The following is a 12,775-nucleotide window of genomic DNA, read 5'->3' as shown; positions in this document are numbered from 1 at the left end:
AATCGAAGGAGACGTATGTGTGTTATCCAATCATTAATGGCAAGGAAAAAGACCCTTACACTTGACAGCGGTTGATGTTTCTGGGTGTTTCTGCCTCATATCTGCTTCGAGGTCTTCATTGTGGCATTTCTTTGAGGTTTATAATCCAGTATTCCTGTTATTCTTCTGTCTTTTATGAGTTTAATAAAGAACTCTGTCTTGTATTCTGTCCAAACACATCTTTTTCGAATTGCCTGAAAAACCACCTCAAGCGAGCGCAAAAACTATTTTGCGATAAATGGGAGTTTTTGCGAAATTGACGTGTTTCTATTGGGCATATTTTCAATTCGCAATTTCAATTTGCGCAATTTGAAGGGTAATGGAAACGTGGCTACTGATTACTGATTATGTTCTCGTTTGTTTCCATAGTTACTTATTAGTTTCACATATCTAGTTTACTTTCCTTTGTTCTACCCCTGTTTATATAGCCCTGTGTGTCAGTTGTTCTTGGTCAGATTTCGTTTAGTTCTCGTTTATACATTGTGTGGTTTGTGTTATTATCCTGTGCGTTCATTCAGAGAGTTTGGAACATTGTAAGTTATTAATATAGCAGCAACAACAAAAAGAAAAGGTAATAATATCGCGATATTGAGCCACTCAAAATCACTGCAAAATTTGGTCCATTTTGTACATTTGAATTCTAAGTTAACACAATACCGCACGGTATTGAGATACTTAAGCTGGTGTAGTATCGTAAGATATGTTTATGGTGTCGTGGCAGCCCAAGCCTCTACAATAGCAATAGTAGGCCTAATTGTGATGTTTACCTAGCAAAAAAATATTTTTCATGTGCTGCCCAAGTCAACAGAGTCACAAGATACCTTCATGAATCAGGTCTAAATTTAAACACATCTAGAGGGCAACTATGTCCTCATACTGTATTAGTCAGGGGGCTATTTTTAATCAAAAACATTATTTACAAGTTGAACCATTTCTAGGAATCCTCAGTCCAGGTCGAAACTTTCATCACTTCCCATCTCCGGTCCCTCAACAGTGTGATCAAACAAGACCAATATCTCCATATTAATAATTATCTCTCTACTTTAGGGCACTCTTTAATAACATATTTCCCCAGTTGACGTCAGACATCTTTTTGCAACCTTATGCACACACACATTGAGTAAAAAAATAAAGTTGCTAGTGGTTAATCAGGCCTTGCTCATGAGGGATCCAGGCACGGCAGCCGCTCTCAGAGCTGGCATAGATGGCTGAGGTTTAATTTGATTAGCTGTCCTAGAGAGACCTCACTAATGTTTATTAGACTGCCTGGAGGAAGTACAGAGAATGCAACCTGCCTGAATCAAACCTGTCAGTAAACATGAAAGTTAAAGTGTTCGTAACATGAGACATCACTTCATAACTGACAACTTCCTCTATGTCCAAAAGAGCATTTTCAGCGAGAAACAAAACATTAACGCATCACTGTCACATTTGCACACAATGCAGCTTTGCAAAGAGTCTGAAACGGAAAGACGGATTAAATGGCTGAGCAAGTTATTATATCCGGATGAAAGATTACAAAAGAACACTTTTTTGTTTTATTTGTAATAACGTATGCACTTATAAATCAAGACCAAGAACATGGAGCCGTTATAAGCCAAACAACAAAGGAGCAATGTAAGGTGAGCATTCGAGTATATCCAGACACTGACTTCTCCTCAGCTAATCAGACGAGCATCTCCATTAATAACCTTCCTTTCTCTCTCTCTCTCACTGTTAATTAACAGCAATTTTCAGAGGGAAGACTCCAGGCGACCTCGTCGTCTCAGCGGGGGGAGGAGGAGAACGAAGGATAACACTAATTGAGAGCGTTTGTGTGAGAAATACACACAAAAGAATCACTCTTGCACTCCTGAGTGCAGTCAGTCGAGGACAGGAAGATGAAGTCACCTGACATCATCCAGACTGTAAATAAAGACTCACCTGAAAGATCGCAGGAGACGGTACGCCTTCCCCAAGTCTGACACCCGTCTGCAGAGAGGAGCCACGGCCAGCTCCATCTGTAACACATGCACATGGGATGTTTACTCACAGATGCAGAGGGAGTCGATGCTTTCTATATAGACACATACGAATTTAACAGTCAAACTTAAACATGGTGCCAACTGATCAGCGCCAATAGCCTCTCTATACTATCCTATCCTATCATGATGAAGCCAAAAAGAAATCTTACAAAAAAACAACAACCTGATGTGAGCAAAGGTGCCATATATTTAATTTGAGAGCTACAGTGAATTTTCAGTGAGGCTTAAATTTTGCTCTGTTTCTCACAGAAAGCTAATGTATAACATCAGAAGGATTCAAGACATCATTATTTTGGAGCTTGACAGCCCCATGTCCCATATACTTTGTGTTTTAGAGATGAAAGAAAGTTGGAAACAGATCAGAAACAACATGAGGGTGAGTAAATGACAGAATTTTAATTTTTTAATGAATTATTTGGACTAAAGGCGCCATATATTTGATTTGAGAGCTAAAATGAATTTTCAGTGAATGCTTAAATTTGGCATCGTTTCTCAGAAAGCAAACGCGTGCTCCAGAAGGATCGCTTTTGTGGTGTTCTGGAGCTTGACAGCAACAGTTCCCATATACTTTCTTTCATAGAGGAAAGGAAGTTGGGAATGAATTTGAAACAACACAAGGCTTAAACATGGTGCCAACTGGTCGACATATAGCACTGTTGCGCTTCGGGAGACCCAAATTCGAGTCCCGGCTCGCGGACCTTTCCCGATCCCGTCCCCCCCTCTCTCTCCCACCTCGATTCCTGTCCACTCTATTCTATCCTATCATAATAAAGTCAAAAATAAATCTTAAAAAAAATTTAATACAAAAAATAAAAACAACCTGATGTGAGTAAATGTGCTGTTTGTTTAATTTGAGAGCTACAGTGAATTATCAGTGAATAAATGCTTCAATTTGGCTCTGTTTCTCACAGAAAGCTAATGTATAACATCCGAAGGATTCAAGACATTATTTTGAAACTTGACAGCCCCATGTCCCATATACTTTGTGTTTGAGAGATGAAAGAAAGTTGGATACAGATCTAAAACAACATGAGGGTGAGTAAATGACAGAATTTTCATTTTTAAATGAATTATTTGGTCTAAAGGCGCCATATATTTGATTTGAGCTACAATGGTTGGCGAATGGTTAAATTTTGTTCCGTTTTTTAGAAAGCTAACGCGTGCTCCTGAAGGATCACTTTCATGGTGTTTGTTTTTGTCATTTTGGAGCTTGACAACAACAGTTCCCATATACTTTGTTTCATGGATGAAAGAAAGTTGGATATGAATTTGAAACAACACAAGGGTGAGCAGATGATGAATTTTCACTTTTGAATGAGTTATTTTAAAACCCAGCACCAAAGGAGGAAGACCCCTAGATTGTGAACGAGAGACGAATGACCCTCATTTTCCTCACCTGAGCAAAGTCTGCTGCCAGCCTCATCTTCCCGCCCTCTCCGAGCGGACGCAAGATGCTGGCATGGCGGATGAAAAGGGTGATGGCGCGCTGGGCGATGTTCTCCGTACTGTCGTACAGGAAGTCCAGACACTGCAGCGGGCGGAAGTAGTCATTCATCACGCGAGCGATGAAGCCCTGCAGCTCACGCATGTACAGCGAGCACGGCACGTCCGGGCGGCCAACCACGGGTAGAGGACTGGGCGCAAACATACACAAACAAAAGAGTAGTGTACTATAATCCTGTAATGTGAGCATAGACCACAGCTACAAGCAACACCATTGATTTCCTCTGTCACATAATCAATATCACAAATCTGTTGCTACTGGAACTGCTGAGATACACAATGTGAGAAAAGGAAGGTCGTGTTAATGCCTTTTAGCAAGTTTTTCCTTACACACATGAAGAAGCCATTTTTTGTGAATCTCACTTTATAGTTAAAAACTTTTTACCTTAAAATAATTTTTTTTTAAATGTGTATGTCAGGATGCAATTAAAACCAATATTTTCATGCTTTAAGCACAGATCATTTTCCTTACCTAAATGTGTTTGTATGTCTTAAGTTTTTTTTTTTTATGTAATTCATCCGTTTTTTTTTTGATGATTCTCAATACTGTAATAGAGCATTTATTTAATATTTGAATACAAATACTATAATAGAATGATTGTTTTAATTAAAATCAGCATGCATTATAGGCAGTACAACAAATACAGCCACAATATATAAATACTTAATTAAAAAAATATATATATATTTGGAAATAATGGAACTAAAATGGCCCTGCATTTTTACACAATATACAATTTTTTATTTCTTACTATTGATTTTACAGTAAAATACGACTTGGACATTGATTTTGTGAGATTCACCCATTTAGCTCATCTATAAAAAAAGATTGCCGCTGACATGGTGAAACTGAGGGTGTTTTTTGGACAAAGCCATCTCTATAACATGTTTATTTCTCTGCTGTCTTTCCTCAGGAGTGCCCGACAGCAGGGACAGAAATAAAACAAGTCCACCAAGCCTGACTCCAGTGGCCCTGAGGGGACGAGAGATGTGGACAAAAGGAAGCCGTGCTGAATTACAGGGGTGATGGTTTAAATGTTATCAAACGCTGGCACATCACTCTCTGTTGTATTGGCTGGACCACCCAGACCAACGAATGAGAGAAAGAGCAACAGACGACGAGAGATGAAAGCAAAAAAAAAAAAAAAAAAAAAAGAGTCTTCAGGGAACGTGTCCTTTAAAACAGTCAAAAACACACATCATGAGGATTTTCATGTCTGCAGTCTGGTTGCACTCGCACTCTCATACCATCTTTCAGCTTGACACAAATACCTGAATTGAGATTTGTAAAGCCTAAAGATGTAGCCTGGCTAACGTCAGACCTCTTTCATGAGGAAATAGTGAAATTAAAAGTCAAATCGGAGCAAAACTAATTTAGAAAACTAGCATTAAATTGCATCACCCTGTCATTGTAGCATAGTTATACCTAATTTTAAAAATGCTGGCAGCGCTCCCATACATTTTTTAAATGGTAAAGAAATATGACAGCACACCCATCACACTTTCTTGCTTTAAGAAACAATTTATGTTGAAATATGGTGAGCCGAGAGAGACCTGATCACAGAACTGCCCTCAACAAGATTAAATATGGCACACAATCCCAAATGCCATGTTAGTGTTTGAGAAAAAGCCCACAAGGGGAGAACAAAATCTTTGTGCAACCATAAATCCCAAGTTTGACATCTCATTTGTTAGGTTTCTCACTTTTCAGCTGCCCGTTAGACTACTCTTGACTACTTTACTACTTTTCTAGACAACTTGTTGATCAGTTTGTGAGGGAACTGCAGGGAGTTTGTGAGTTGATGAAACGCTAATAGTTTTAAGTGTAAAGTTAAAATAAATAAATAGGTCTGCACGATAATGGCAATATAGCTTGGTGCAATTAATAAAATCAATGTTCTGAGTGTTTCATAGCGAAGCATGCAACATTTCATTTTAACTATCAAATATTTATTTCACAGTACAGTTGTAATTTACAACAGTAATATAATTCTTGTCTTTATTTTTATAGAGGTAAAACATACTACTACTTATAATAATCTTATCAACATCAGAGAACTGAACATGCAAATGTGACTACATTTTCGAAATGCTAACTTAAAATCTCAGGGGCTGACAAAAAAAAAAAGTTTGGGAACCCTGTGATAAATGAACTGGGAGCAATATCACTATCATCCTTCTCGACTCATTGTTTGATATAACTGTCAAAAGTCAAAACAACATTAAATTAAAATGAAAACTAACTATATTAAATTCCAAGATGATAACTGGACAGTGTAGCATGCTACTGTTTATCTTTGAGTAGTTTCACAATGCATTCAATATATGCAGTATTATACTGTGCTGAATGCACAATGCAATAACAGTGTGTTTGTTGCTTGCTTACCCAGAGAAATCCTCTTGGTGCATAGTAATGAGTATTGCTTCGACGGAGTCAGTAACAGAATTCAGCAGGGGTTGAACGGCACTACTCATCAAAGCCTGAACCGACTGCAAAAGACACAAAAAAGAATGTGAATTTAACAACAAGAGAGAGGATTATTGTTATTGAACGTGTGAAAGAGTTTCTTCTTTTGAAGGTCATTGGTTTGTGTAGTATTTCCTTCTAACACCTGCTCTCCCTCCTTCCATGTGATTGCCTGACATTTGTTGATGGGACATCAGTCCGACCATCGCGTGTCTCATGGCAGCTCGTCCTAGACTCTTATCTGACTCTCAATCTCTGAGCGACATCAATGCAAACCCAATAGGTCTCTCTGACCAAATAGGACCGGCCATTGGCAAAATTCCCTGCAAGCAGGAGATAAAGAGCAAATCTCCTGTGCACATCTCTTCCTCCTAAACCCCTTCACAACAAAGTTGGTGGTCACATATTCAGCAGATTTAGCTTTCCCATCATTCTCTGCCCAGCTGGAGGTTGGGAGGTATTGGTGCCTCGTTTCATTCTGTTGTGTTTGTTGTGTTCTGGTTCAGAATAGATGTAAAGAGTGTGATGTGATGAGGAACTGAGAGGAGTAGAAATGTGAAGGATGATGTCCTGTCTTAAATGGCACCTTCATGCCTTTCAGTTCTACACTTTGGTGATGCAAGTCAGTCCAAGTTCATTTGGGACAAGTTTATATCAAATGTGACAACAGAATATTTCAGATGGAGCTGAATGTTCTGATCCAATTTAACATCTGACCTGTAATGCTGCCTGAATCATAATCATACACTGCTTGTTCGTTGGCCAGAGGAGAACTGAGCGACTGAGCCTGGTTTCTCCCAAGGTTTTTTCTCCATTCTGTCACCTGATGGGAGTTTTGGTGCCTTGCCACTGTTGCCTTGGCTTTTGGCTTGCTTAGTTGGGACATTTAATATTTAACAATATTATTGATCTGCCTGCATTGACACCATTATATGAGAAATTAACTGGTGACATGACATCACTGTTTTCTCCAGAGCTGCTGTATAGGTAAATTAACTAAATTAATAACTTTTAAATGAACCATCACTGAACTTACTTAAGCTGGAGTAAGACGCTATTTTCCTCTAGATCTGCTGTACGGCAGAAAAAAACTGTGTTGCATTATTTTCCTGTTATCACTGTAAAGCTGCTTTGTAACAATCTGTATTGTAAAAAAAGCGCTATATACACTGAACAAAATTATAAACGCAACACTTTTGTTTTTGCCCCCATTTTTCACGAGCTGAACTCAAAGATCTAAGACTTTTTCTATGTACACAAAAGGCCTATTTCTCTCAAATATGGTTCACAAATCTGTCTAAATCTGTGTTAGTGAGCACTTGTCCTTTGCCGAGATAATCCATCCACCTCACAGGTGTGGCATATCAGGATGCTGATTAGACAGCATGATTATTGCACAGGTGTGCCTTAGGCTGGCCACAATAAAAGGCCACTCTAAAATGTGCAGTTATATCACACAGCACAATGCCACAGATGTCGCAAGTTTTGAGGGAGCGTGCAATTGGCATGCTGACTGCAGGAATGTCCACCAGAGCTGTTGCCCGTGAATTGAATGTTCATTTCTCTACCATAAACCGTCTCCAAAGGCATTTCAGAGAATTTGGCAGTACATCCAACCGGCCTAACAACCGCAGACCACGTGTAACCACACCAGCCCAGGACCTCCACATCCAGCATCTTCACCTCCAAGATCGTCTGAGACCAGCCACCCGGACAGCTGCTGCAACAATCGGTTTGCATAACCAAAGAATTTCTGCACAAACTGTCAGAAACCGTCTCAGGGAAGCTCATCAACATGCTCGTCTGGGCTGGTCTCGACCTGACTGCAGTTCGTCGTCGTAACCAACTTGAGTGGGCAAATGCTCACATTCGATGGCGTCTGGCACTTTGGAGAGGTGTTCTCTTCACGGATGAATCCCAGTTTTCACTGTACAAGGTAGATGGCAGACAGCGTGTATGGCGCCGTGTGGGTAAGCGGTTTGCCAATGCTGACGTGGATCGAGTGGCCCATGGTGGCGGTGGGGTTATGGTATGGGCAGGCGTATGTTATGGACAACGAACACAGGTGCATTTTATTGATGGCATTTTGAATGCACAGAGATACCGTGATGAGATCCTGAGGCCCATTGTTGTGGCATTCATCCACGACCATCACCTCATGTTACAGCATGATAATGCACGGCCCCATTTTGCAAGGATCTGTACACAATTCCTGGAAGCTGAAAACATCCCAGTTCTTGCAGGGCCAGCATACTCATCGGACATGTCACCCGTTGAGCATGTTTGGGATGCTCTGGATCGGCGTATAAGACAGCGTGTTCCTAGGCCTTTTGTGTACATAGAAAATGTCTTAGATCTTTGAGTTCAGCTCATGAAAAATGGGGGCAAAAACAAAAGTGTTGAGTTTATAATTTTGTTCAGTATAAATAAAGGTGATTTGATTTGACAAGTCTTTGGCACATAGTACTGTACTCTTTCCAATAGGGTAAGTGGAAGATCTTCTGATAACCATGATCTCATGGGCTTCATGGGTCATGTGCAAATAAAGGCCACAAGACTGTACGTCCACATCTGGTGAGCCATTTGGGACAGGTTTTTTTTAGATGACATACCCTTCATGGGAGGAGAGTGGGTGCCCAACTCTGAGGACAGCGGGTGGTAAAGTGTGGTAGTGTGTTTTCACCTTGTACTGTTGTGTTTACACTTAAAGATCAGGGGTTACAGAGTGAATGCGATCCCGTACAGCTGGCAGGTTTTGTTAAAAGAGATAAGGGGGAAGAGAATGACCAGTTTACTCATCTGAAAGCCAATTTACCTCAGGGGAGAGACAGATGAATTCAGAGCAGCTCAATGTTTACCCAATTACTTTCTAAAACCACCTTCAGCCTCTGTGTGCGGCTGCAGCATTTCTATCAAAAGTCTGACCCTTTGTTCACTGTCCCATGTGCTCGCCTCTTAATCTCTTTCTATCACAGATGCACAAACAAAAACTCAAAGCTTAACAGTGTATCGCACCACTGTCTGCATAAACAGTGCAGTGCACTTGTTGCTGAAAAGCAATGTAAAATTAATGTTATGAATATAGAGGGCATTACCTGTGTAAGGTTGGTGTTTGGTTGGGTTCTTGTTTTTATGGTTTTTGCTAATGTCATGTGATTCCTATGTTCCCCATGTGATCAACTTTGTTTTTCTATTGTGTCAAGTTCCCATTGCGTTCATAGCCCTAATGTTACCATGTTTCTGGGTCTAGCTTTGTCATGTTACGCTGTAACCCGCTGTTGTGAGTTTCATGTCCATGCCACGCCATACCAAGCCTAGTCAAGTTCATGTTACATTTATTTTCAAGTCATCGTTTTGTTTTTGTACACTTTTAGATATTGGAATAAACTGCACTTGGATTCCGAACTTCAGTTAATCCCTTACAATCTGTTGTGAGCTGATATCTAAATAAAACACATGTATAAAAACATATTGATGTGACCAAATGCAGTTAGGCGTCGTTTACACCCTATTATTAACATGCATCCCCAGTGACTGGTCTTGGTTGTATTTCGTCTTTTATTTGGTGACTATATATAATTTACTGTCAGCTTATGCATGTTCATATAGCAAAAAAGCACATATCCTTGAATTTGAATGTAACCACAAATGTGATGTTTCAAGCAGAATGCATTGTAATTTAATCTAGAAGCTAGGCTATATTAACTATGAATATGCTTCATGATCATTGTGTTGCTAATACTAGGTGTAAAAGGGATCTTGCAGTTTTTGCTTTACCTGTAAAGATGCTGTGAGCGATTGCTCTGCTGCTGGAGGAAATGTGCCCAGTCCAGATATAACCTGAAAACAACTCAAAGTCAGAAATCATCCAATCATCAGCCCTTAAAACCATAATTCCTAAAAAAATAAATAAAAAAATAATCCCACTGAAACAAGCGGCCTCACTTTTCACAAGTAAAACTTTGATCACCTCCAGTTTAAATATTTAATCATAGAGTAATCTCTTTTTATTACCGTATTAATCACAGGCAAGAAAAAGCTTCTGCTGTCATGTTTTTTTAATAAGACAGACCGGGAACTACATCATCTGGTGCTTAAAAAGCCACTTGTGAAATATCACCACTCATATAGTACAGATATGACTGGTGATGAGTCTGCAGTTTCCCCAAGACTCTCTCCTGAGGAAAGACTGAGGAAAGGCACTGCAGCCATAAGTTCTCTATAGACAGGTGTCCTGCACATAGAGGAGTTTTATAATACTGCAGTACTCTATAATAACTTCAAACAGTCTAATATTTGAATACCCACTAAAGTTTTCTGGTAGTGATTTCATGCATTTTGCTGATTGAGTTCTTATGAGCATCTGTTCATAAAACACAGCTTTGGGAAGCACATAATGGCAAAACATCTATTAAATCACCACATGCCATTAGAACTAAAAGCACAAAAAGAGATTTTGTTGAGAATGTCCAGAGAGCTTTTTAGCGCAATTTCCACCGGACAAAATTGCGATTGTTAACTCATGATTTCTGTTCTGTCTGTGCGCACCAATCTTGCACTTCTATATACTCCTCAACCAGACCACCTAGAGACTTCGGGTTTTCGGCATTATGTTAAGGAAGGTCTAATCTCGGGAACGCACAAAAAAAATCCAGGAAAAGATTTACGATCTCTTAGTGTTGTGATCCCATGAGGTGAGAAAATTGCGCTAAAACACTCACCGAGTTTTTATTACTTGTTTTTTTACAATACAATGAAATCGAATAAGTACCACATAAAAAGTTATTAGGTCTTATGGACTATATTTCAAGTGTTATGAAAGCTATATCTTTGTGTGAGGACATTTTTGATTTTCCTATTTACCACGCCTGTCAAATGTTATTGGAGCCGTGTATATTCAAATATGTTGGAATTTAGCACACAAGTCAGAATACTTTTGTAGTATGGTACTTTTACTGATTTTTGCAGCTTGAGCATCCTACCCCATTTCCCTTTGATTTCATGTCAAATAGTACAGAAGACAGTCTTTTAAATCATCTACAGATTGTTTAATGTAAGAAATAAAGTCATATGGGTTTGGAACAACACAAGGGTGAATAAATGAAAAGAATCCTGCATTGCAGAGTGAACTAAACCTATAATAACTATAGTGTCTTGAATAAGAGACGGCATTCTTACTTTAGCCACAGCTTGCTGCAGGCGGAAAAGAGAGTTCACCACGTTAATGTTTCTCCTCTGGCCTTCGGTCAGGGGTCCGATCACCTGACTGGCGTCCCCCTGCGTACACAGCTGAGAGAAAGACAGAAGGAAGTGAGAAGAAAGAAGAAAGGGAGAAAATAGAGGGATTAAACAATATTAAGTGTCACAAACAAAGACTTGAGTAAATAATCAAAGAGTCAACTTCAAAAGCGAGGTGACCGCAGGCTACCGCTAATTTCCCCAGATACCCCAGTGTTCGTCTGAGGTCAGAAGCGCTTTGCTCAGTGGTGGCACCACGGTCAGCATGCTGAGACACGGGCGTCACCATGGAGCTCAGACAGCAGAAGCAGGTGGCATTGTGGGTAGGAGGGCGAGCAACAGGGAGGGGAAAAAGAAGAAGGATTTGCCATGCTTAGTGCCACACCACAGGAACTAACAAGCAGAGGTCTGTCTTAGTCACGAGTGGACCACCGCACACAAACACATATTCGTGCTGCACTGCTGCCTCCTGACATAAACAAACAGCCGCTACAGACAAAACAACTCAAAGTCGAAATCGTAAAAAAAGCAGTAGAGCCTCCTCTAATCAAAGGTTGGGGGCTGGGGAAATAAAATTGGGGAGAAAAAGAAATATCACACATCGTCTGCGAGGAAAAGCCACATAGGATGGTGGCAGCGGGGGTACCATGGCAACGGTCTAAAAATGGAAAGGCAACAGTTAATTAACGTTTCCCGTGGCAGGTGAGGAGATGCAGTAACACTTGTCATGATTCTAGATGGGTTGCTCCTTCACACCTGATGTTAAATAAAGCATAGCCCCCGGTGGATATCTGTAGTCCAATAAATGAACCATTCTGAGATTAACTGCCATGCAACCCTATGTCTGCCCGAAGACCAAAAACATCATACCTCTGTAATCCTCAGAAGAGCACTGTTGTCAAATATTTCCCCTTTAGCTAAACCAGATTACAGGAAACTTCTTTCAAACTGTAGCTTGCCAAGATGCGAGCCATTTTAAGCTAAGCTAAAGTAGCTAAACTACAGCCAAGTTCCATTTTTGAAACAATAGTAGACTACACCTAAGTACATCTGACCTAAAAATATTTATTTTTAGTCAAGCTACAAACACTCTTCGATAGTTTAAGTAAAACTACAGTATTTCTCAGCATAGCTACTGAAGAAAGCTGGCATTAATTGCATCATCTGATTGGACAATGACAATGTGCATCATCAGGACACTGGCTTCAGCTTTTGTGAAAATCACTCTCAAAGCCGACCATACGCCAGATTGGGCAGCAATTTTAGCCACGTTTCTGAAATTATTCTCCCTGCAAGTGCACTCTGCGTAAATCTGTGTATCAGAGATGGTTTAAGTCCCGTTCCATTATCACAGCAGGAAGGATATGAGAGGTCAATAGAGATACAGTCCTTCCCTTTGTCTTCATTAATATCCATCCATTAACTGATGGAGTCTGTTTGCTGCCTGTGTTAAGCTGGGTTTGATAAAAAAGAAACCATCTGTGTCTTGGAGATCTTCTTGTTC

The 12,775-nt window shown here is 40.0% G+C and overlaps 1 protein-coding gene across 1 annotated transcript in view; it reads right to left on the bottom strand.

The window, feature by feature from the left end:
* The window catches only part of cog5 (component of oligomeric golgi complex 5), a 78,214-nt gene that overhangs the window by 3,290 nt on the left and 62,149 nt on the right, over positions 1-12,775 (bottom strand). Inside the window, exons 15-19 of the mRNA XM_084407292.1 lie at positions 11,212-11,322; positions 9,811-9,873; positions 5,953-6,056; positions 3,460-3,697; positions 1,963-2,039 (exon numbers count right to left, since the gene is read on the bottom strand). Of these exons, the coding sequence (XP_084263418.1) occupies positions 1,963-2,039; positions 3,460-3,697; positions 5,953-6,056; positions 9,811-9,873; positions 11,212-11,322 (593 nt within the window). The remainder of the gene's footprint in view (positions 1-1,962; positions 2,040-3,459; positions 3,698-5,952; positions 6,057-9,810; positions 9,874-11,211; positions 11,323-12,775) is intronic.

This window comes from Rutilus rutilus (assembly GCF_951802725.1).
Source record: "Rutilus rutilus genome assembly, chromosome: 4".
NCBI classification, from domain to species: domain Eukaryota; kingdom Metazoa; phylum Chordata; class Actinopteri; order Cypriniformes; family Leuciscidae; genus Rutilus; species Rutilus rutilus.
This window is presented reverse-complemented; position numbering and strand designations above follow the sequence as displayed.